General features: G+C 38.3%; 1 protein-coding gene across 1 annotated transcript; it reads left to right on the top strand.

The window, feature by feature from the left end:
- The first annotated feature begins 4,596 nt into the window (after positions 1-4,596).
- rspo1 (R-spondin 1) lies at positions 4,597-14,156 on the top strand. The gene is made up of 5 exons (XM_085365367.1): positions 4,597-4,693; positions 6,650-6,844; positions 9,099-9,242; positions 9,837-10,061; positions 13,990-14,156. Exons 1-5 carry the CDS (start codon positions 4,597-4,599, stop codon positions 14,154-14,156), a joined length of 828 nt encoding a protein of 275 aa, XP_085221493.1.
- The last annotated feature ends 11,595 nt before the right edge of the window (positions 14,157-25,751 follow it).

The raw sequence follows: 25,751 nt of genomic DNA, 5'->3' as shown, positions 1-25,751 counted from the left end.
TCCTGCATTCATGAGCGACCACATTTTGGGGGCGTAAGTAAATAAATAGTCCAGAATTCACCACTAATTGCTTTTTTTATTGTCCGTGTGGCAGATACTGTGTTAAAATTATGTAATTTTGAAATCGAAGGTTTTCAGATTACTGTAAATTAGTTGTAAATGGTAAAATGTGCCTCTAACATTTTTTCCTATTTTCATGAAGGGAAAAAGCTGATTAAATAAAATCTGTAATCGCTGCCTCTTTAGTTTATCGCCTTCTATGTTTTAGATTTACAATTCCGCTATCGCCGTTGTTCTATAACCCTTTCAGCAAGTCTCTGTGTAATTGAGGAATTCTGGCACACATTTTACCTACAGATGATCATTGTTCAGCTCTGAGGTTGAGTTACAGGCACTTGCAACTCTGAGCTCAGAGTTGTGGCACCTTCTCGAGTTCAATAAATTCCCAGTGTGAGAGCTTCCTTTCAGTATTTGAATAATTGATAGATCAAACTTAGGAGGCAATTTAATCTCCTGACTATTTGATGAGCTGGGCTTAGTTCCATTGTGCTCATTTGATTGTGGCTATTGTTGGGTAAAGACAGACTGTTAAATGGACGAGGAAGCAGCTTCAGAGAACTATTAAAGCTGAAGTGCCAGACTTTCCTAGAGAAATGACTGATTGTGATGTGGCATGTTAAAAGTGGCAGCAAAGACCTTTTCCTGATTGATGTGCTCTGTAGCCCAGTGTTTCCTCTTATCTCTGCAGCATGTGAGAGCACATATGGAGTGGGATGAGTTAGGCTTTTGACAGTTGTGGGAGTGCTGGGTGAAAGAGTCTCTGGCACATGTCTTGAGTTGATCCAGTCTTAGCATGTCCTCCAGTCACCACTCTCAAACCCAACAAACAGGTGTTGTGGAAGACTGGCTGCAAGCCACAATTTTGGCTCTTTCCTGGAAATAATGCTTTAGCTGAGATGTGTCAATGAGATAGTGAGTCATTAAGAATGAAGAATTAAATAAACTTAGGGAGACTTTCAACATTTTCCCCATTTAGGAAACCCATGTCTCATGCCCAGATCAACAAGTTGCAGATTCCGTGGCACAAATGTTTGGTGGACCCTAACCAGCTTGTTTTGATGACCAGTTTTGTGTTTTTTTTCTTTCTTCAGTAATGAGGTTTATCATGCAGGAGTGTGGACATACATGTACACTTAATAGTACTGTACTTACTGTACTTTAAGTAACCATCAAAATACATTTCTTTGAAGTACCTTGAGTTAAACGAAAAATGAAGCAGTCAGAGCTTTTTTTGTGTTTTTTAAAACAATAATATTGTATTTAATGTACGTTTTCGTGAACAAAACTGCTACTATCTTCTTTATCTCTCATTCTCTCTCTCCCTGTCTGTCTGTTTTCCTGTCTGTCTGTTATCTCCCCCTCCTTTCGGTGACTCTCGCCACAGCCCCGCTACTGGATGAGTATTGAAAAAAATAATGAATTAGTCTAAGCTTTTCTCAGGAAAAGCACTTTTGGGATGCGTTAATTTAGAAAGGGAATAAACTTTTTGGTTTCCATGTTAAAAAACCCAAAATAGAACTGTTTACTGGTTATTTGGATATTTTGTTGTTAGGTTCAGCTAGGCCTCCACGGGTGATGGCAGCCTGCCCCCTTCAACCAAAGTTTTATTATGAGCTACACTGCTACGACTAATTTCCAGCTTGCAGGGCATCTTACTGAATGTCTCAACAACTTTAAAGTTAACTGCAGTGTTTTCATGTTGAATTGCCTGAACAAAAATTGAATTTTTAAAATTTTTTTTGCTTTGATGTCCATTTCATTTAGTTTGGAAGTGCTGTATCCACTAGCTAGCTGAGTTTGGGAGAGTCTGCTAGCCTTAAAGGATAGGGGAGAAAGATGCAGATAAAATCTACGGACATCTACCAATTATCATTTTCTTAAATCAGAATCAGAATCAGAATACTTTATTGATCCCTGGGGGAAATTATTTTTTGTTACAGTGCTCCATTATAAACCAACATTAACAAGACAGACAATACGCTAACTAAGAATAGTACAATATATACATATATATATATACATAAGTCACTCATTAATAAATAGCTAAGAAAAGAAACATGTAGTTGTAGCAGTAACCCTTGAAGCTCTTTTCTAAACTGAAGGGGTTTTGTCATATTTCAGGCCTTCTTATGCCGTTGACGGAATGACAAATGACGGAACGTTCATTGTTCGGTTATTTTTGCCTGTGCAGCTGTACTTGAGAAAACCCCCAGAAACTATCGGAATAGTCACAGAGCCACACCTTTATTGATACATACTGAGGGGTAAAAACTCATCATTAAAGGTACAGGGGAGGCCATTAAAAGTTGTCTTTATGAGAGTAAGCGTTAAGAGAAAACATTCCTGGTAATTTTTTTCTCATTTCTCTCTTGGATGGGCCTCTCACTGTACATAGTGCCCTAGGCATGTGCCCAGAAGCCCCATTGGCCCAGCCCTATCCTGAAATAATACTATCAAATTTTAATGTCTACTAAAGTAGTTTCCTCTTTTCAATACTAATTATTAGAAATGACAAATTTTGTGAGATAACTAACAGCAACTCTATTAAACTAAGCAGTAAATTAGTAGTGGTAGTTTCAGTTTGTTCTTAGTGACTCTCCTTTCTTTCGTATAGTTGTGTAAATAACTTCAGTACTACATTTTCAGTTGCTTGTGTTCATTAGTTTGAAATGAAACAAACTACAAAAAATGATATGACATTTAGAAACTGTAAAACTATAGCTGTAAGTTCGATGTGCATGATCAAAATGTTTTCGTCTCCGGCCACCTAAAATAAATCTTGTGAAATTATCGAAAGGGACGAAATTATTTCATCCCTTTTGATTTGTATTTTAGCAACGAGTGCAATGTTGCCTCCTGGAATGTTTAAACACACCAAATGGCGTTGTCCTTTGTGTGATTCAGAGCCACAACCGACTCAACACCCAAATATGGTCCTATTTTTCTTTATTGAGCTGCGAGGGAGGACCTCCCATTGTTCCGATGCTAACATGTTCTGTGTGTCCTCTTCACACAAGAGCTGTAAATACAGGCAGCACATGACACTATCGAAAAAAGATCTCAGCACCAAATATGACAAAGGCCTTCAGTCTGACTGTGTGGTGCGTTTCTCAGAAGAAACTTACTTCACTGTATTTCCAAAGGATAAACATGTTCAATTTGTTATCCAAGTCTATGTTTGTTTTGTGGGATTTGGTTTCCTTTTTGTACGACTGATCATTTGATTTATCCAGTTATGGCTTTAGTTCCTCAAATTACAGAAACCACTAATGTTAAAGAGAAAAAGTATGCATCACACTGCAGCGAATGCTGTTTGGGCCAACTAAAACATCTTTGTTGTTCAATGTTGCTGGTTTGTGCATATAAATGCAGTGATAGCAAGCTTTTCTCTTATTGCTGGGAAACATAATAAAGCAAGTGAGATTTTGGAAAATATGAAACTTAAATATTGGCTTTCCTGCTATTCTGCTATGTGAGCAATGAAGATGTAGTCACCAACTGGCTGTCTTAGCTTGGCATAAAGGGTGGATAAAAAGGCAAAAATTGAATATTAACTTAGTGTTATTTGCAGTTTTATGAGCGGTTAAGTGGGGTAGGGGCAATTTCCTGACTAGGCACTTAAACTCCTAGTGTTCTTTTATAACCCTTAAGATAGGCAACTTGCAAAACCTAAGAGGTTAAGTTAAACGGGAGGTAGGATAGCTGGTTGGATGCAAAAGACTGCAGTTTCTCATTTTTATACCGCAGATTTATAGTGATTAAGTGACATGACATTGTACGAGTGACCTTTTCACCTTTTGATCGAGCCAATTAAACCACTGGCTTTAGCTTTATATTCATCTTAGAGACATGAAAAGGGTTTTGAGTTAAAGTGTTAAAATATTGATTTACCATTTCTTCAACAACTAGTATCTATCTGTATCTAGAAACAGTCCAGTTCCTCAACATGTTTCTGTCTTCTTTTTTTTCAGCACGCTCTAATACCAGCAAATCTTTATTCAGCTGTAGTCATAATCAGCCAGTCTTCTTTTGTCACTCTGCAACCATTTAGTTGTTCAGTAACTGACCATAAACCCGCCTTAAACAGCAGATCCGCTGTTACAGATCGAAAGCTCAGCCCAAGCTTCCTGTGATGACCCTGTTGAACTCCATCACTCTGCTCTTCTTCAGTCTCTGCACAACCCCGTGACCTCGCCTCCCTCATCAACAGCTGTGCCCTTTTTACTGCCTTGCCAGTGCAACCAACACCAGTGTGATGGCTTGTTGTGCCGCGGGGACATTTGGACAAGCAACTGCGGCATCACACACCACTACACAGACTTCTAGATGTGTCAGCCACTAGAGTGAACGATACAGAGAGACTGGGGAGGAGGGACAGACACACAGAGAAGAAGTGCAGTACTACAAGAGAAAGGAGGGATCATCTATCCCAGTAAGATAAGCATCCACCTGTCCCGCATAGGAAGGTGGCCCCCCCACCTGATCCATCTCGTCGCAGGGGGGGGACCCTGCATAGCCTGGAAGGCAACAGAGACTATGCAGCTGGGACTGGTGGCGCTGGCAATGGTCTTTCTCAGCTCCATGGGTCACAGTGATGTTCTGAAGCTCTCCAAGGCGAGACGGCATAGACGTGGTGAGTTCTCACTTTGTCAGTTTGTTTTGATTTCCTTTTTCTTTCGTAGCAGCACTGCTGCTTCTCGTTTCTGTGGTCTGAGTCACTGTGGTGGACGCCTTATAAACATTTAACAAGCAAAGTAAAGATAACGTTTTGCTTATTTTCTCATCATTCCTATTTGTTTTTCCTAGGTGGGTTATGTTCGGTTCAGTGCTTCCCCAGAATGGCTCGTGTTTCTTCCTCTTTTTAAGATTATGCCTCTCTCAGTTTATGTGAAGCTTTTCTGGGTATTAGGGTTGTTTATAAAGGGGTTTTTGATGGATTCCCTCTCAAAGCCATCGCTCTCTTCGTGTCTGGCTCCGTGGGCACATAATGGAATGAGTACCTGACAGTTCTAGCTCTCAATTGGACCATGCTGCCGATATTGTTGTAAGCATTTTTCTAACCTCACGCAACCGCAAAGACAGTGTTCAGGTCGGCTCGCAGTATATCTCTGGCTTCAGAGCCTCAGATCTGGTATTACTGTCAGCTTTGAAATAATTCTTCCATTACACACAAGGAGCTTTCAGCCAATGCCAAGCTAACCCCAACCTTCCTGAACCAGAATTCATATAATACCAAGATTATCCACAATAACAGATGTGGCATTATTAAAATCACACATACTGGGAAGGAATAGCTATTGTTTGTGTCAGTTTGTGTTAAGTCCGCTGATGTATATGTAGACAGTGACGTCGTTGCAGTTCATCTAATTTGGACAGAAGGATTGAGGTCACTCGCCATATACACGAGTGCCATGCAGACTGCGACAGTCTTATTCCCTCTAGATACTAAATAAACGTTTGCAACTTGCGCTTCTTCTTTAGTTATTTGATTTAATGATGTTCATTTTTTTTTCATCCATCCCCCACAACAAGAAAATGATAATAAACAAAGGACAGAGCGACTTGTTCTGCTGCCTTAGGGCTGTTTGTTTTTCTTCTTTGAAAGGATTTAGTATCGTGCAGACTTGACTAATCAAAGCAGACTGGTCAATTTTAACATACCGAGAGCACAAACTCTCTACACTGTTTACCAAAAAAAGTTCTTGAACTTATATCATTTACTGTTGCTAAAGATGACACCCAAGCTACTTTTATAGTTACTAGTGGTAACAATAAGACTTGGCGGTAACTGGATAATGATAGACTAATCTGTTCATAGAAAAACACGTTTAATACTTTTATCGGACGAGTTATGTCAGGGAGGCGGGAGGTCAGGCTGTGTAAGATTGTGTGTATTTTTAGCTGAAAGTAAACGACAGTAAATCAACTCAGGCGACTGTTGTTTTTGTCTTAGAATGGTTCTTCAAAAATGATGTGCACTTTTACACAATTTACCCAAAATTGATTTAGATTGCAGGTTGTGCCTTTTTGGAGAGTGAGGCAACTGGACTCATGTCCAAGTCTGGGATTAGATTAAAGGAAATGTAAATGCATTGCAATGCTAAAATTCCTCACTCGTTCAACACATTCACCAACTATATTTCGGACATGTCGGTCACCGTAGCATTTCTGCCCGGACCCAGTGACAGTTGGCTGAATCTGAGAGGCTCTTGGTCCTGACTGTCAGCCGCAGTTACCTGGCTTTCTCCAAGTTAAAATCTGTTAAGCATCTCTGACAAGCAGTTGGAAGTAAACACTGAGTAACCACTCATGTCTGGCCAAACCCCCCTTAAATTAAGCTTAAACCCTTGTTTGTTGGAATATTAAATGTTTGCATGTTTATGACTGGTGACGACGCCAAAAAAATATTGCAATTCCTGATGTTTTTCTACTAGGCAGGTTGTTGACTATTGGACCTTTTTTATTTCCTCATTAAAATTCATATGTGGCTGGAAACAATTTATGTTATTTTTTTCCCGTCGGTGGACCATGCTGTTACCTACCTCAGTGTGGCCTTTTCTTTCTCATTGTTTACCTTATGTTTCCACAGTCAGCACTGAGGGGCCCCCGTCTTGCCCCAAAGGCTGTGACCGATGTTCTGAGTATAACGGCTGCATTAAATGCAAGCCCAAGCTCTTCATCTTCCTGGAGCGCAATGACATCCGTCAGATAGGCGTGTGCCTTGCCTCCTGCCCCATGGGATACTTTGGCATGAGGAACCCCGAAGGCAACAATCGATGCACCCGTGAGTTCTAATTGTGTTGTACCCTCTTGACCACAGAATGATGCAAGTGTTAGTGATATATCAACAGGATGCCAGCAGGCGCTTTAACTTTGTAGATACACATATGGAATCTTGCAAATATGTAAAAAGATCCAGCTAACTCTTTACTCTGTGATACTCCACACATCTGGTTTCAGAACAAGCATGCAGAAGTGTTTATCCTCGGTTCATCTTCACCTGTTTAAGTTTTGTCTTGTGTATCTTATTTGATTGTTTTACCTTTTTTCTAAATCCCTTTGTGAATCTAACAAAGTCAAACTATTATTGCTATAATAGACACCCTCTATTTCTGCATATTTTTGCAGTTTATGTGATTTTGATGTTGTCTTATGTGATCCTGTTTGTGACCGAATACCATATAGCGCCTCATTACATAATGCACGTTACAAAAAAGGCGAGAGTAATAATAGAAGTAGCCACTTGGTGATTAAATCATCTGTTGCTTCTTGTTTTCATGGGAAAAGGGCACGAAAAATATGAACTAAAGCAAATTATTTCCTAATCAGAATGAATGTCAGTAGTTTTAATTGAAATAGTTCTTATTATGGTTACAGACAGGTTTGGCTCATTTGGAATATGGACAAAAGCACGGTCACATTCACAGTACTTAACAAACTGACATTACATACTTTTAAGAGGCAGTTTCAGCAACTCCGCCTGTTGTCTGTTTCCTCTTATGTGTGGGCAGAAAACAAGACTGGAAAAAAATCCCAACCAAAACATTCGTAATGCATTGTTGTTTGTCTGTTTTTTAAGAGGATGTCTGTGTTTTTTATTTAGCCTTCATGTGCAGAGTTAATGCCAGGCCACAGTCGTGATAGTCTCGGTTTCCCTTTTACACACTTGTTATTCTGATGGAACCTTAATGTATCACGCACAGTACGGTCTGCATACACGCCTGTTTACTAAGTAACTGCGTTAAAGGGTTCCTTTGAATGTGAGTGTGCACTAAATCACTTGTGATTATTCTTTGCTCAGCAACATTTGAAAGATTGTTTAAGGTAAATATAATGAGGGCTGCTTTGTTGTTTGGTCATTACCACATTTAATGATATTCATTGCTTTAGTGACAGTGATTGCTTTGAGTTTAGTGTTCTTGACTGCCCGTTTTTACAACACTTAGTATCTGTCAACAAGGGCTAAATAATGATTTCATAAACCAAAAGCAGATAAAGCCTATAATTCTGATTATAAAGATGTAACTTTTTCACAACTGGTTATTTCAGATGTATGTAAAGTTTGTTTTATCAGTGCTAATGACACAGTTGTGTGTTTTTAGTAGATTGCAACAAATGGAATCTCATTTATAACTGTTTTTCTCAATGCGGCATTCATTCACCGTCCCAGTTTGCTGCAGAAGGCTGCTGAATTCTTTTCTGAGGCCCTCGGTGACTAACCTGGGTCATTATCCAATCATCTAACTTTATACATACCATTCCACAATGTCTTGTTACAAACACGTCTTACATTATAAGGCTACAAACGTCAGGACGGTCAAATTTAGCTGTCAAGAGTTTGAAAATAGTAATCGGGAGACGGAAGAATCCCACTGAGGGATTCGACGTTTTATCATTTTGGATCTTGGTATCAGACCAGAGCTGCAGAGTAGACATTCTTAACATGCTATTACATCAACTATAGCTATAAATATATTTCCTATACTGAGATATTTTCACCTGCCTCCACTGTTTTTCTCAGATATAATGAATAAGGAAATGCCTTTCATGATGGAGCTTGAGCTTTTGGGAGTCCTTTACGATGTCTGGTTTTTATCCTTTTATGGTTCTCATTATCCAAATTTCAAGAAGTTGGTTGTTTGAGTCAGAGATTTAATGAGACTAAGGTGTGGAGAAACCCACTTTTCCAAAAGTTAGTGAAGGGATAGACTTCTGGCTGTACTCATTCACACCCCGTTTCCAAAAAAACAAGGACTGTGGTGCATGTGTTTTTAGAGGGATTACTCCCCCTTAAAAGACCCCATCACTAATAAATCTCTCAGAGGAAATAAAATTTAAGTTCCCCTTGTCCTCAGTCTTCACAACCATGAATGAGAACAATGAATATTCCATATTATTATTTCTACGTTAACCTCAGAAAGGTTTCAGACCAATACCAAAAATTTGAAGGCAAAATAATAACACAGTCTCCAGTCTCAACGTGACTTTAAACTGACAGAATACTTACTCCTTTTTTTTTGTCTCCCTGTGTTTTGCAGAATGTAAAATAGACAATTGTGAAGCGTGTTTCAATCGCAATTTTTGCACAAAATGTAAGGAGGGCTTGTATTCACACAGTGGGAGATGTTATGTCAGCTGCCCTCCAGGCCAACGCACCGTCAATGAGACCATGGAGTGTGTCGGTGAGTGGTCTTTTTCTTTATATTTACTGCTTACCAACTCACAGTGATTTGCTGGAATCTATAAACTTTACTTATCACTTAATTTCAACAGTCATCTATGTTCGGGTCTGGAAAAGCGAAGCGAACTCTTACAAAAAAAGCAAACTCTTGGGCTGACCCTTTTTGTTGTTTTATTTCTTGTGAAAATGATTCTGTCATAAGTTAGAAAACACAAAGGAAACTCAAAGCTCTCCAGACATCTTGGCACAGTTTTCCAGAGACCTGGAGTCTTAAGCTGCCTTTTTGTTCTTTTAAATTAGCCTTGCTCATCCACAGTGAATATACTGAATGGGCCCCTAAAACGAGACTTTGTTACATGCACTTTATGCTGTACAGTTTGCTACATTTTCAGGTTCCTTCAGCTTCATCTATCTGTCCTTCTCTCATCAGAGATCAAACAAGCAAAAATTGTTTTCAGATTGACTTAAACTCATTATCCTCAGTTAAAACTGCTGAGAGGCTGTGAAACAAATGTGAGCTGTGAACCATTTACTCAGTACCTTAGTGGTTTCCACATTTTTATGTACTTATTTATTTATTTATTTTTCATTCCAGGTCAACGTGCCTCAGAGTGTGAACTGGGTGAGTGGAGCCAATGGGGTTCCTGTATGAAGAAAAACAAAACATGCGGATTTAGGAAAGGCACGCAGTCCCGGGTTCGTGTGCCCCTTCCGCAGGTTCACAGTCCGGATACCTCCCCTGCTTTTGTACCCTCGCAGACCTGTGCTGCCGAGACAGAGAGGAGGAAGTGTGTCGTGACCAAAACGCCGTGTGTGAGGGGTAAAAACCAAATACACACGCACCGAACAAACGGATTGAAGATGAAACCCTTAATAAATGTCAAATACTAAAATGTTTATGGGCTTAGATAACATGTTAAGAGGCAATGTATTTTGTATTATACTGCATGTATTTTATGCAATTCCTTCTTAGTCAGTATGATGATTGATGGAACCAGTACTCGACATTCAAAGGCCTGCGTTCTCGCCAGTGTGTCTGTGACCCGCAGCGTGTTGATTGGGTTTGGTTTGGCAGAGTCCACAGCAGAACACAGAATTTCTTGACTTTTCTGCATGTAAACAATAAACTTCATCTGCGAGCCAAGCAGATGAAGGGCGGACATTACGCACTGCAAAGCTGGATAAGGATCAGAGCTAGAAAGAGCTATTTGTTCTGAGGACTGCTGAAGCGTGAGGTTTACATGCCCATGACATGTTTGCTTGAGGTCTTTTCATCCACATAGCAGCTTGCTCTCCAGTGGGTGAACTATCATTGTCACCAGTTAGTGGTCATTATCAGTTTTCATAACATCTTATTAAGTGCTCTTGGGCTTATTTGCTGCTACGGCTATTAAACGACCAGTCTGTTCAGTTGAGTCAAGCATCCTGAGCATACTAAATACAAAAATGCAACAAAAACAGAAATAAGGCTTATTTTACATTTAAATATTTTGCTTCTTAGTCAAACAAATAAATAAGTATCAGCAGCAATTCTGGGGGTGATAAAGCTTGCAAACGACAGGAAAATAAGTGGATGGGTTTAACCCTGTTCCTGATTCATATCATCGGCTCTGGTCTCTTTAGGTGCAAAGGAGTTATTGCTAATGAAATGTTGTTAGAAAGTTTCTTTGTCTTTAAATACCCCCATATTAATCTGCTTTGCATAATATGCCAATTTTCAACTCTAAACTTATTTACAAGACTTAGAGAACTGTTAATGAGGAGTATTTAAGGTCTTTATTTTTCGGTGGCACGCTTTGGGGATTTCGGGCACAGCAGCAGCATTGCATAACAATATTAATTGGCCACAGTACAGATGTTGCAACACGTAACAGATGACATGGCTTGATATATGTGAGTAAACATGGTGGAGGCTTACATACTCTGGTATCATTCTCTTCTTCTCCAGGGGTCTGAGTCTAAAAAACAGAACATGATCTGACACTTTCCCATAGATTTGCGGTAATGGGAAATGAGAGAGGTTGGCATGGCTCGTAACTGCTCAGTGAGGAGGGGCCGCTTCACTGGACAGGCTGTTACAGCGCAGTTTGACAAACGAGTGGCAGATTTGCTCTGTGTGGGGCCAGCATCCTGGAACAAAAATTCAGCCTTTGGTTCAGAATAATACTGAATAGTGAAATATTATAAAAACAACTGCTATGTAGATTGTCGAATTTTAAGCAAAGGGTGTGTTAGGTTTGATCTGAGGAGATGAGTTGTGGAAGCTTTGTGGATGTGATCGTTCACATTGAGTAAGCTACTGTTAAATAGGTAAACGTGTATAAACTGAAGACGCTTATTGGTGCTAAAACGTACAGGGATGAGTTTCCCTCTGTGAGATCATTCATGCGTGATGGTACCACGACTCCAATGAACTAGTTTATGTGGGTAAACTCCGCAAAAAGAGCGCAGCTGTGGATTCATCTGTGGGGTGGGAGTTGGCTGGCAACTGGCTATATAAAACACAGGGGGCAGACCTTGTATAACATTAGTGATTTAGTGGTCTGCAGATCTCACGCTTTGTGTTGATTTGGCTGCGATTTTTTTTCCACCCTTTTCCTGAAGCTCCACAAAAAGGTCTCACGCGAAAACAAAATTTTCTGGATGTGTTATTTCATTTGTCAGGCAAAATTGTTTAGCTTGGATGAAGAGGAGCTGCAATCAGAGCTGTCATAAACTGATGGAGTCCACCTTTCTTGGCTCCATTAGTGATTTGTTAGAGAAGTAATTAAGTCCTTACACAGTAAGCACATCATCTCAGAGGCTGCAGTGTGTGATTGAAGACCCTTACTTAATGCCATTCTCTTTCATTGTGTCTCAGTGATTTAAAGCGAATCTGTTACTTCTCAATATTAAGTGTTTATTTTAATAGTTTCTATAAAAGTCTAGAAATATGTTTATTCATTCAAGACAAATGATGAACAAGCTGGACAAACTCATCTTATGTAATTTAAGTCAACTAAACAAATGAGATCTTAGTGAAGTTTCCACCACTTTTGGCACTAATAGCTCCAAAAAAAGACATGTTATTCCTGTTTGTGCACTACTGTGTGGGACTGAGCCTTCTTGTTTACAGTTCAGACTAAAGTAACTGTGACATGCATGGGTCAGTGGTGGATAAATGTTATTGTGTTAGGTTTGTTCACATTCACATCAAAATTACGTCACGCCCATGTACTGAATTTCACTGTAGAATTCTGCTCTTTTTCAAGTTTGTGAAATATCATGGCTTGAGTTTTTTTTTTCTTTTCTTTCAATTTGAACATAATTGAATGGGTGACAAATTTAAAAGTGCTGGTAGGGAGATAAACACAGACATAAAGTTACTACTGCATAGCAGCAGACAAACATGGTGGCGCCATAAGCTCTGAGTTTGTCAGCCGTGCAGTGAACACTGTCCAGCCCTTGGCACGTGTCCTCTCAGCTTTCCGGATGTGCAGAGAGTCTCAACACACAACTTTATAACAAACACACTCCAGCGTAACTATGCTCCCTCGTATATACAAAATCAAATAGTTTTCAGTGCTGCCTAAACAATAGTTGACAAAGTTAAAGTTGACAAAGTTAAACTGAAACCTGACACTAGACACAAGCCTCGTGTCCATTTGCACTTTCCGGCAGCTCTTCATATCATTGTGGGCCATTACTGGGTCCTTGACGATGTTTAACTCATTAAGCCAGATGTGATTTATGTGACAGCAAATTGTCACTTGTCTGTCCCTTCCGCTCTTACAGTCAGTACGTGTGCTGTAATTTAAAATCACCAGCCGATCTAAGCCCTTCACTTTTATGAACAGGTTTAGTGTGGAAATGAACCACACAATGATGGATGTTTGCATTTAGAGAGCAATTATGCTCTTAAAATGTGTGACTGCTGTGAATTTTAATGCAAGAGTACTAACGGGGAGGTTTGAGTGTATGTCAAGTGGGACAAGGGAGTGGGTTGCTGAAAGAGAAATTAAACAGACTGAGAGCTTAGCGTGTGGATGACACCTTTGTGAGAATGTACTTAGGTACTGCAGCGCTTGGCGCTATGCTATGAAAATATCAATATGCAGGTGTTAGTAGATCCAATATTAATTACGATTACCATTTTCTGCTGGTGTTACACAGTTTTTTATTGGGACCCGACTGCATTGGAGATAAAAAAGTAAAGGGAGTATCACTGTGACAACCCGTCTGCATGGGAATACAGGTGTCTGTATCAAGTTTCCAGGCAACAGGTGCGATAGTTATGAAGATATTTTACTGAAAACAACAAAGGTGAAAGGTGATGCCACAGAAGTCAGGGAGACTCTAAAGGGATTTGCATTCTACCTCCTCTGGCCGTGAACTGAAGACATGAGACTGATTCAACAGCTGTTGGGTTATTTCAGTCCAGTCGTGGACAAACTGGCTCCAAATGTTTAGATGTGTTATTTTTTGCTGGCTGCATGTTGTGCGGTAATTGCTGCTATACATATACTGTCACCATGGCTAAACATAACATTATTTTAGCTTTTGTTGTTTGGGATTTCTTGACTATGGTTTATGTCTGGTAGCCTGTATTAAAAGTTCTGATGCATAACACAACCCCTCAGGAGGTTTTTAGCCAAGCAGGAGTATTTCTATGTGCAACATTTTGTTGGGGCAGATGCCTTTTATATAAGAAATACAGTAATGTGTAGTATAACCCCAATTTTTTTCCTTATACATTCTTTTTTTTTCAGAGAGGAAGAGTAAAGGAGACCGACAAGACGATACAAACAGGAGAGAAAGGGAGAACGCACGTGGGCGAGGACAAGATAGTCGAGGAGGAGGAGGAGGAGGAAAGCGGAGAAAAGGCCAGAGCAGGACGACCACTGCTCCCAGCATCACAACCAGCTCTGTCACCTAAGCGCTGACGCCTGCTGGATGAGGCTGAGAGAAAACCAGAGACAATGCCTCGCCCAGCAGTGTCAGCCACAGACACAGATTGATGTTGAAGGAAGGGATTAATGCTGCTATGCTGCATTGTAGAAGATGCAGAGAGAACTGGAGGTTTGCTGAAACACAAAAGATTCCCTGAAGCTTTTTGAATAGCTCACCATATCTGGAAGAGACATGCTGTCCTAATGTTGGACAGCAAAGCCAAAATGAAGACTATGGTTGGACTTGATTTGTGTGATGAACTGACCACTCTTAAACTAAGACCAGACCATGTGTTTTAAATGCAGCATTCAAGCCTGATTATGAATGAAGGGATGCCGAAATCTCCTCTGGTCCATGATGTATTTTGTTCCAGTCTGATTTTAATTACCGTCTGTTCTCCATTTGTTTTCATGTTTGTAAGAGGTGGCAGATGGATTTTCTCAACTGTCACTGTCTGTGATGTAAAGACAAAGAAAGTATTATGTATTGGTACCTTTATTTCCTATTGTGAAAGGAAACAGAAAGAAAGGCACTGGAAATCACTTGTGGTTGCTGAGGACAGAAGTCTTCTATACAGTTAGGCTCATAATTTGTTGGACAAACACATTTTTTGTAGCATGTCATCTGTAGACCACAACAGCAGATTTTAAATCAAGTAAAAACTACATGATCTTTGAGCTCTGATTCAGGAGGTTTCATAAAAGTATTGCATTTACTTTTTGGAATTACAGCCATTTTTTTATACATAGTCCCCCCATTTTAAAAGGCTCAAATTCAGCCATAATTTAGATGAAAGATTCTTTTTCATGCTTTTTTTTTAACCTTTACAGTCAATGAATTAGCAAATGTTGTGTTTCCTTTAGATTCTCCATTAGTCCTTTAGTGATTGTAGTCACTTTCAATATGCCCTTGCTTGTCAGTCTCTCTGCCTTCAGTTTTGTCTCCATTAACTGAAATTCATTCTTTATTGACTTCAAGATCACATGATTAACCTGGCTACTGAAGAATATCCCATTTCTTTACCTTGAAAAATTACTGGGTTTCTTCTGTAGTAGTGCTGTGGATCCTAATCCATCTGGACTGTGAAGCACCAGATCGGTTTTGCAGCTTTCGGCTGGATCTGAGCGCAGACTATAGCCCTGTACTCTTTAGAATTAGCTAAGGAGGCAGGCTCTTTTAGATGTTTTCTAGCAAAGGCTGATCTAATCTGACCTTCTGGTTCTTGGGCGTAACCAGTGATTTGCACCTTGTTGTAAACCCTCTGTATTTACTCTTGAGTGTATTTAGTCTTGAGGCATCTCTTGATTGTAGACCTTGACAATGATAAAACTACTTGCTGGTTGGTCCATTCATTCTTTTTTAAGACTATCTCTCTAGTAGGTTTTTTTGGGTTTTCAGCCTGATGATGGCCTCCTTTACTTTCATTTGGACTTCATATTGAGAGTTTTGAAGATATACACACAACCCTTAGATTCAAATTCAGATCATTGATCTGTTTAATTTGCTGTGTAATATTGAGAGAATAGGCCTCACCTGGCCATAAAACTGCTAGTCAATCAATACTCTGAAAATTGGGGACTGTGTATAAAACATCTTAAACTCCTAAACGGTTAATACATTTTTTTCTGTCAAATGTCTTGAATTAACGCTGAAAGTCTGTACCCCAGTCGCATCTTTATTGTTTGATTTAAAACCCACTGTGTTGTGTACAAAAATTGAGTCGTTGTTCCAAAACAAGCTGAAGAAAATGCAGAGGAGGATTACTGGGCGCACATCTTATATCCTCTGGTCTTTAGTCACAAACTTTTGTCATTCGATAGCTTAATGTTTGTTTTGAAAAAAAAAATGTTTGTATCTGAAAATATCTCTGCACAGAAATGAGTATTTGCATGGCAAACGATTACATGTGTGTGCAAGTGTGTGTATGCGTGTGCATCTGTTTGTTTGTAACTGAAGTCTGGGTGTTTGTTTATATGCATTCCTGCACGAATTCAAGTGGTTTGATGACAGAACTTAGTTGTTTGTAGGTTTGTTGATGTTTGCACATATAGTATATGGTAATACTGATCTAACAGATTGAAGGAAAAGGATGTGGAAAACAGCAAAAAAATGTAAATGCACAGTGATATACTGAATACGCAGTAAATACAAGCCAATTATTACTATATAAGCCATCAAATCATCACTAATCAGTATGTTTGCAACAGGGTCTGAAGATTTTGCACAAATATAATGTTCCCTACTGCTCATATTTCAGAACGATAATAGCATTTTATAAACGTATACTGTAAAAACTGGCTTTATGACATTGCGGATGGAGTGTTTTCCATGGGTCTGTTTGTTAAACAAGGTATTAGTTTCGGGGAAAGTTACACGCTCTATTATTCATTCATACTATGAGTTGTGATACTGAATATGTCAAGCTGTGTTTATCAACAAATTTAAAAGTATTAGTACTATCATGTATAGCTTATTCTGTGAAAGCCTAAATAAAGTTCAGATGAAGCTAACGAGCATCACTCCTACGCTCATGTTGCACCTGGTCTGTTTGATTTTAGATTGGCTGTTTTATTATTTTGTCAATAAATGACAAATAATTGCTGCTGTGGGGTTTACAGTAAAAACAAGTACTATGCGTATACTTGAATGAATTCATTCCTTTTTGCAAGGTGGTCTTATTTCCTTTCTTTTAGTCTTTTTTTCACTTCCAGAAAGAAACACAGTCAGCCTAACTTAGTTAAAGTACTACTTATGTACAAATCTCAAGCTTAGTCAAGCTTATTCAGAAGGAACAGGATAAACAAAATATCAACTTGCCTCTGATTTTGTGGTTTAACTTTGATCTTTTTAATGTCATTATGGCCACATAAACAAATGATCCTACTTGTAATCTGCATCATGGGTGGGTTTTTTTTTTATTCCAGCAGCAGATAATTCAGTTAAGTTGGTAACATTTATATATAAAGTGTGTTTTACAAGCAAGTTGTCACAAAGCACTGCACACAAATTAGAGTAAAACTAAATGAAAATAGCAATTATTTATTCATTTCAGAGAGAAACAAAATATGTGACAAGGAAGGTCAGTCCTGTTCAATGTGATCTATTTTGGACAGTTTTGTACCTTAAGTAGCCATTTCCTCCTCGCTGTGCTGAATATAAACCTGGTAGATTGGAGCTGTTAGTATGTTGCTATCTATCTCCAATTTGAAAGATTTCTGTAGCTACGGCGTGTTTTTTCTCAGGCTACAGGAAGCCATTTCGAGAGGTGGAAGGGCTTAGATGGTGTGATGGTCCCGATCACTGGCCAAATGCTGGCGCCTGGGCAGGGGTCGTAAAAGCAGAGACAGAAATAAAAACTAATGGTGTGTCATAGCCAGAAGGGAGGGGGTATACCATGCACTGGCCCCACAACAAACAGCCGTTTCTCATTACCAAAGGGGAGGGCAGGGGGAATGGTAGAGTATGCACCGTAAATTACACATTCATCGCTCTTCCTGACCATAAATTCTTACCCTGGCTCCACTGGACGGAGCTCTCCCTCAGCTCCCACTCTTTTTTCGTTCTCTTGTTCCCCGCTCCCATGTTTTCCAAGAGAAATGAATGGTAAATCTTTGGAGTATATGGGTGCCCTTGATTTGCCAAGATTCTTAACACTAAATGATTTCATTACTTTAGCTTGGCTTTTAACCCAGACCCCAGAAAGTGCATCACATCAACAGGGAACACCCTGCTGGACTTGAATGCACAATGCTTTGACCAAATGTAAACAAAATAGTACTATCACTATAACAACCCTTAAAAAAAAAATCTAACAATGACAAAGATTACTGTTAGAGAGCAACTAAATCAAATCTGTTATTGTTTTCTGATGGCATTTGTAGTTAAAATAATCTCAGATCAGAAGATTCAGTTACAGGATTTTGAAATTTCTCATTACTTTTTTTTCTTGTGATCATCATAAATTATTTTTATAAACTGACTCATCTGTTTGATGATTTTGTCAAACTGTTTCCAAGAATGAACTTCCTTGTTTGTGGTATTTCTAAGTTATCCATACAAGTTAAAGTTTATACTGTTATTTCAAAACACACCAAATCTATCTATCTATCTATCTATCTATCTATCTATCTATCTATCTATCTATCTATCTATCTATCTATCTATCTATCTATCTATCTATCTATCTATCTATCTATCTATCTATCTATCTATCTATCTCCTCATATCTTATTTTTATATATTTTGATACTATGCAGCTTCCTCAGAATAACCCATAGTCAATAAAGGCTGTCATATAAAGTAACTGAGCGATGCCTTTAGAGCCTATTTCAGCTGTTATACTTCAAGGGAATTGAGTTTTTGCTCTAAAATACTGTAAGGTTACAGTGTAATGTGTACTGATTTGAATGGTGTTGTGAATATATAACTAAATGCTTATAATTTAACTTAAAAATGATAACATTTGAAAGGCATCTCAGAGATATAAATTTTAATCTGAACTTGAATGCACAGTACACTACAGTAACTTTAATGACTTTAAAGATCAGCCTCTGCAGATGTCCCATCAGCAATCCGATTTGATCATTTCTAAAGCCGAACATACCCTCTCTGTGGCTCAAGATCTGAGAGGCCGTTTCTGGAAATCTACAAAAAGAAAATGTCCTATTTGATTCAAAAATATTCCAGAGAATTGTACATCAGTACTGACAGTTTGGCATGTTTGACCAGCAGCAGATATCAATAAAAGCAGGGCTTCTAAATCAAAATAACAGAAGTATTTTGTGTTTTAGGTCAAGCCAGGATGCTTTGTGAGAAAAGACAAATCACAAATGTGCATCTGACAACAGTTAAACACACACGTGTAATGGAAATCAGAACCAAAAGACTTAGTGAGGAAGGACCTTTTCTTTAATATGGAAACTTAGGTTCATTGTTTAGTGCCAGACCCAAACATAGGGGTATTTTAGGGTGTCAGTGGATTTCTCAACTCTGGTAGTCTTCACTCAAAACTTACTAAAGAAAGAGGCTGGGAAAATGATTTAACTTGTGTCAGCTGTCAAGTTATTTTTAAGAAAGTTTAAAATATAGCTTGATTTAACTGGAAGGGACTGGCTGAAAAAGGTCGTCAGTAGTTCCTGATACTTAAGAGGAAAGGTTGAGAGATGCTTGTAGGATGGAAGGTATGATACTTGAAGTGCACTGCCCTCTTCTGGTTATAAAATGGTACTACATGTTAAAAGAAGGGACAGTTTTTACAGTTTTTCTCAGTCGCTTTGGCGCGTTTCTCAGATCAGAATTGAAATTCTCATAACTATTAGTTCAACCTCCACAACACTCAGTCATTTGTGCACATCATAGTAGCAATTTCTCCTCTCTCTGAACAAACTGCAAATGATTCTGGACATGAATCAGTTGCTTCCATACATTTCCCTGCTGCTTTCTGACATTTCCATTTGCTTATGTCATGTCAGTCAAAAGTAATCATACCTATGGATGCTGAATAGTCATTCCCAATAAAACTAATAGTCATACATCCATTGCTTAAGTCATCACACACAAAATTGTTGAACTAGTTATCACATGCCAAATATTGGCCATCTGTCAAGCAAATCCTATACCTTTCTGTATCATTGTTCTTGGAAATGTCTCCGAAATTGAACAATTGATCTCAGGTGAATTACAGCTGTCACTCATGAGGAGGCTCTACCAAATGGGTGATTTTATGTTTACATGTATTCTACAGTGAACAAGTGACTGTAGCATATTTTTCTTTTGCACAATTCTGTAGGATTACAAACACTTCTACACAATGGAAATGTGAAACGTACGTATTCAGTGTCTTAGTTACTCCCAAGACTCCCATAACATCTACAGTGACTTTACTGCACATTTCAGATGGCTGTACAGGTAGGCCATAGTGCTGTTGTCAGCATTTTCAGGTGTCACCAATTGTTTTTGCAATGGGAAACACTGAAATTATAAACTGTCATAGTGGAAACATGACAATGCCATTTGACTATCTTGTTCATAAAGATGGTGTCAAGACTTTTCATTTTGATGGCACTGACAGTTTCATTGACATGGATACTTGCTTTTGAGGTATGGATAATCAATTCTGTGCATGTGACGTGCTTTTGCAGGCTATCCACTAGGTTTTGCAGTTTGCACTAATTGTTTTGGGAAATGCACTAACTGCTGTGCAAATGTTAATGGTGTTCTGAGAAACACACCAAAGCGACTGAGAAAAACTGTAATTTTGATTTGACGTTTGCGTCTGTTTATATGTTTAAATGGTAAAGGTCTGTAAGGTGTGTCGTTTAAAATAAATACACTTACAGTGATCACATACCTTTTTATTAGTAATCATTAATTATTATTTATAATACTCTATTATATTTTATATACAGTGGTGCCAAATTTGTCAAGCAATCATTTGTAAAAATGATTTTTATTTTAAAAAATGTTTTGTATCACTACAAAAAAATTTCATGAGCTTATAAGATCTTTGAAAATGCCTTGCTGAAGACTGTAATGCTGTAACAGTCTTTTACCTTGTTTTTATTATCCTTCCAAAGAGCTAGGCTTTCTCTTTTTGGTCATTTCTAAAGCGGTGTTGAGCAATCGTTCTTCAGGTTGTCTGAAGGTTTTTCAAAGTTTTCCTTTAGACACTGGCTCCTTTGTTGTTTATTTTGAGTCCATATATCTGAACATTTCACAGCTTTTAAAGTGGACACCTTTTTACACCTAACTTCAAAACAGTTAGTTGGACAGGTGGACGACACAACAAGAAGTTGCTGACAGGCCTAACAGCTATCTAACATAGATGAATAATAACTGAAAGTTGCCTAAGAGAGTTTAGGCTGTGTTGGAGAATAAAGGTGGTCAAACCAAATATTTACTTTCAGGCATATTAGAATCTTACAAACTCTCTATACACTATACACCATACACTTTATACACTACTTCATACGTTTAAATTTCCATGCACATATTTTAGTAAAACAGTGCACCCACTTTCAAAGTTCCTATCAAGATATGTGATAGGTCAAGACCAGTGTTGGTCAAGTTACTTGAAAAAAGTAATCAGTAACTAATTACTGATTACTTCCCCCAAAAAGTAATCCAGTTACTTTACTGATTACTTATTTTCAAAAGTAATTAATTACTTAGTTACTTAGTTACTTTTTAAAACGATTTACAACCTGAATAGGTGATAAAGCGATAGATCTTTCAGCCCAATTCTACTTTTTCTGCATAATCCATCATACAAAATGTAATCAAATGGAAAAGTCTCTTTGTAAAACTTGTTTTATTAGTTTTAATCTTTTAACTTTATGCATCAAGCAAAAATTTTATTATATGCAACATTCTCTGACTGGAAGAAATTAGTTTAACATTTAAACTTATTTTCTGCACATTCCAGCACATAAAATAAATTTTTTTGTGTGTGTTTACACTCACTCTTTCAAATAGATGCAAGTAAAACACAGCAGAAAATAAATAAAGTCAAAGACTAGCGGTCCTTTTGCTCTATTTTCACCTGTAAAGCAGGAGTGGCGTAGGCGGAGGTTTACCCTGGTGCAGGTGTGCCGCAGCGGTCAGTGGAAGAATCCGCGAGTTTCTCTGTGAATTTCCCATTACGTCATAGCGCACTCGGTGCTTGCTTGGAAATTTAGGGGTTTTTTTGCTGTAAAAAGAAGTTTTCTTCCCACGGACAACGGACGCTAATGTTTTTGTCACTTTTTATGGAATCAAACTCAAAGTAAGGTCAGTACTTCCACGCTTTAAACGCTGCACGCTCATACTCTCTCCCGCACTCGATATATTATCCATTGTTGATCTGCACACAGCTGTTGCCACTTGCTTATGTCACTGTCATGAGACATTCTCGCAAAAAATCACGGTTTTAGTAACGCAGCGTTCCTACGGGAAAGTAAGGGTAATCTAATTACCGTTTTTGCAATAGTAATCCCTTACTTTACTCGAAAAAAGTAATCTGATAACGCGTTACTGCCCATCTCTGGTCAAGACTTCTACTGCATCCATTCATCCATTCTCCAAGTTATCTAGTTGAAAGGAGGCCTGGAGTCTATCCCTGCAGCCCTGGTAGGTCACCAATGTGATGCAGGGCTAACACAGAGAGACAGTCAACACTTTGCATTCATATTCACACCTATGAGTAATTTAGATTCACAAGTTAACCTAACCCCTCTAACTGCATGTTTTTGGGCTGTGGGAGGAAGGTGGAGTACCCAGAGAACAGCAAACTCCACATATAAAGATACCAGCCAGATGGTCGATGCCAAATTCAAGATGTTTCTTCGGCTAACTACCACGCCAACCTGCTGCCCTATTCTATATCATATTGCAATTTAAGACCTTTTGGTTCAAGATTGCAATAACTGAATTGGACACAAGAGGGAGGTATGAACACATACAAAATAGGCAACAACAAACAAAACAAACAGAAAGAGATTTTTACAATGGTTTTCATCATAAACAAAGTATTCACTGTGACATTCCAAATAAGCAAGAAAAATGTCCGTTCTGAAATACATTTTGTTAGATTTCAGAAAGTTAGTGAGTCAGAAAAATGGAAAAAGAAAAGATCTTTGCTGTTACAGGTCAAATGGAAAGATGTACCATATCTAGAAGAATAACTTAAATCATGCGACCCCTACATCATGTTCTGCTTTATTTTATTTTGATGGAAATCTAATTTCTAATTCAATTTTCAAGTAGCTCCAGAAAAATGTGCTTTTCTGGTGACCTTGCTTTTATCACAGTTATGTGACTTTAATTTCATGTCCTCAAATTTTCATAGCACTTTCCTGTAGAACTTTTTTTTTTTCATTTAATTTTATTTACATTTTGTGGGGGCATTGCCAAGCATTTACAGGTTATAAAGATGAATTCAGAATGTGTTTAAAACCTATTCAGTTAGCACTATTTTCCCACATTACAATACTAAAAGAAAACTGACCTCTTGAAATCTTACTCAACACTTAAAGTAGGTTTGAATAAATCCTCTTAAATCACATGAACTTTACAAGATTACCCTCGTCCATGGCTTTGTTGGTCTCTTTTATTCCATCAATTTACTTTATTATTAACTATTTTAACCTGAACAAAAGACATGAATTAGAGGACTGATAAAAAAAAAAGAATTGGAGAGGTTTCCTGGTTTTGTCCATTGCTAAATCTTTCTGACATTTTAAATTACAGTCAATCACGGTCAATCCACTCCTCAAACCTTTTGCATTCCAAAAATCTAATCCCAAACAACTGTTCCATCTGAGCTGCCCAGCTGGCAGCACTAAATGACTGGAGTTATGCTGCACTGCTCCAAAATGGAAAGCAGCGCAACTGTGTGACCACTGATCTGACACTGGGTAAAGAAAAGCATGCGTGATCAGCAACTTTCCACCTTACCCTTTGCACTTACTTTTCTCATGTCTCAATAAGCCACGAAGTTCAAACACATCCTCCTGTAGAAATGTTTTTGTAGACACTGTTCAATCCCACTGAAGCAGAAAAGTAATCAAGAGGTTCCTCTTTTCCTCTCAGCACATTTGGGTGATTTGAGCCATCTTTCATTGTCTTCCCCAGTGATCTGACCTGCTTTCAACTGCTGTTGTATTTCCAAACAATTGCTGGAGAATCACTGAACCGTGACCTTCTCTCCATTGCTGTCTTGATTCCTGTTACCTCTTGAGTTTTGTTTTGTACTCCAATCTTTCACACTGAAAGTCAAGTGAAGAGTAAAAATAAAGCCCAAAAAGGTATTAAAACTGTATTTATTAACAGCCCATTTCTTTGTTTTCTTAATTTCCACTTTAGCTGCTTTAAAAGGTCAAGCTTTGAGATTCCAAGCTTTCATCGGTACCACTGGTTTCACCTCAGAATTTGTGAGCATTATAAGTGAAAAGATATACTTTTTCTCTCAGTCTAAGTCAAGAACAAAGAAAGAGATGTAAGCAAAGCTAATAATCTGTTGACACAAATCTTTCCTCTCTGCAGGAAAAAAGAAGATACTTTTACTACATACAGAACATTTTATGCATTGTATTGTTTGTGGTTTCGTCAGACCAAATACAAAAGAGGACAAAGTTCAAAACCACATTCAGACAATAGATCTTAGTGTCCTTAATGTCCTTCTGTCCCAGGGATGTTCAAGTCTGAACGGCTTTGTAGGAATTTATCACATTCCTGCTTTCCCACATTAATACACTGTTTTAGGTCTGAAACCACATTAAACCCTTAAAAGTGTAAAATGTATGAGGGGGGAGTAAATGGCAGCAGAACAAACAACTTGCACTAACACATTTTGAGGCAAATGTGTGAAATACAGTGTGGGTGTGAAATGCAACAGTGACTGCACAACATTTCTGTAATGCATCCATTACTGGAGCTGTGTTTAGTCATTCTCAGGACATTAAGATTGTCAACGGAGGACAAATCAGAGAGGTGGACACATCCAACTCTGAAGTCTGGAAAAACTTTTTTTGCTTAGAGCATTCATTACGAGACAGTATAAGGAGCTTCCCACAAACAAGCACAACTCCTTGACCTCAGATGGGAGTGAATGGAGAGGACGAAAGTCGAGCCAAACCGCAGAGGCAGACTCCAAACCTCACCAACAAGCACCAGCCCCAGGAGTGTCAGTTTGGGACACAGATGTATATCGTTTTTTTTTCCCTCCATGCACAGCAAACAGACCTTCACAACACTTTGAGTAACTACAGCTGTGTGGAGCCTCACAATCTCCTGTGATACTTTGGCTAAAGAGAGTAGGTTTCAGAAGAAGTTTGAGGATGAGAAAGCATCTCTTTTATTCATATCAGTTGTGGGAGATCTCCGATGAGAAATGTCATGGTTACTTGTTCTTTGTTAACACACTCACTATTAAAATATCAATACATTTCGCTCATACGTTTCTTTGTTTATCATTTAACATACGAACATGTTAGAATTTGGTTATTCGTCAGACAATCTGTATAATATTTGCAAGAAGTCCTCATAGTGGAAACATTCTTATTGTCAATAAAAGGACAGGGAGCTATTCACAGAGTCCACAGGATAAACACGGCTCTAATGACTCTAATGGACTCTTGCATAGTAGGAATGTATTTTTCTAGTTATTTTATCTTTGTCACATCACTCATCATCACATCACTTTATATAAGCAATATATTTGATCAGTTCACCATCGACAAGAAAAGAAAAGAAAGAAAAGATTTGCTGAAAAAAATTATGACAACCATGAAAATACTGAAAATATGAGGTCAGCATTGTGTTTAAAAAAACCATTTTCAATTAAAACTACAAATTCCACACTCATTCCATTACTACAAAACCTTGTACACAGATACAAAAATACAGATGCAAAATACTGATACAAGCAATGTATAAATGTGCTAACTTCCTAAGAATAAGTCTTAAGTCTCTCTTTTTATTAAATTTTAACCTTTGTATTTGAACAATCCTGGCCGGAAGGGTTACCAAGGTCATCATTTAATAGCTAACTCACAGATCGGACAGCAGAATGTGCTTTTGTCCCCAGATCCCCAGAAGCATTTCA

This window comes from Diplotaxodon limnothrissa, linkage group LG11 (genome assembly GCF_057381915.1).
Source record: "Diplotaxodon limnothrissa isolate DT_005_m linkage group LG11, D_limnothrissa_male_GT1.1, whole genome shotgun sequence".
Lineage (NCBI taxonomy): Eukaryota > Metazoa > Chordata > Actinopteri > Cichliformes > Cichlidae > Diplotaxodon > Diplotaxodon limnothrissa.
The sequence above is the reverse complement of the archived record's forward strand: the minus strand, read 5'-3'. Positions and strand labels throughout refer to the sequence as shown.

Bases quoted from the DNA above. Each gene is read 5' to 3' on its own strand.
- rspo1 (XM_085365367.1), top strand. From the start codon at position 4,597: ATGCAGCTGGGACTGGTGGCGCTGGCAATGGTCTTTCTCAGCTCCATG. The intron at 4,694-6,649 runs GTGAGTTCTCAC...ATGTTTCCACAG, and splicing joins GGCGAGACGGCATAGACGTG to TCAGCACTGAGGGGCCCCCG. The intron at 6,845-9,098 runs GTGAGTTCTAAT...TGTGTTTTGCAG, and splicing joins AGGCAACAATCGATGCACCC to AATGTAAAATAGACAATTGT.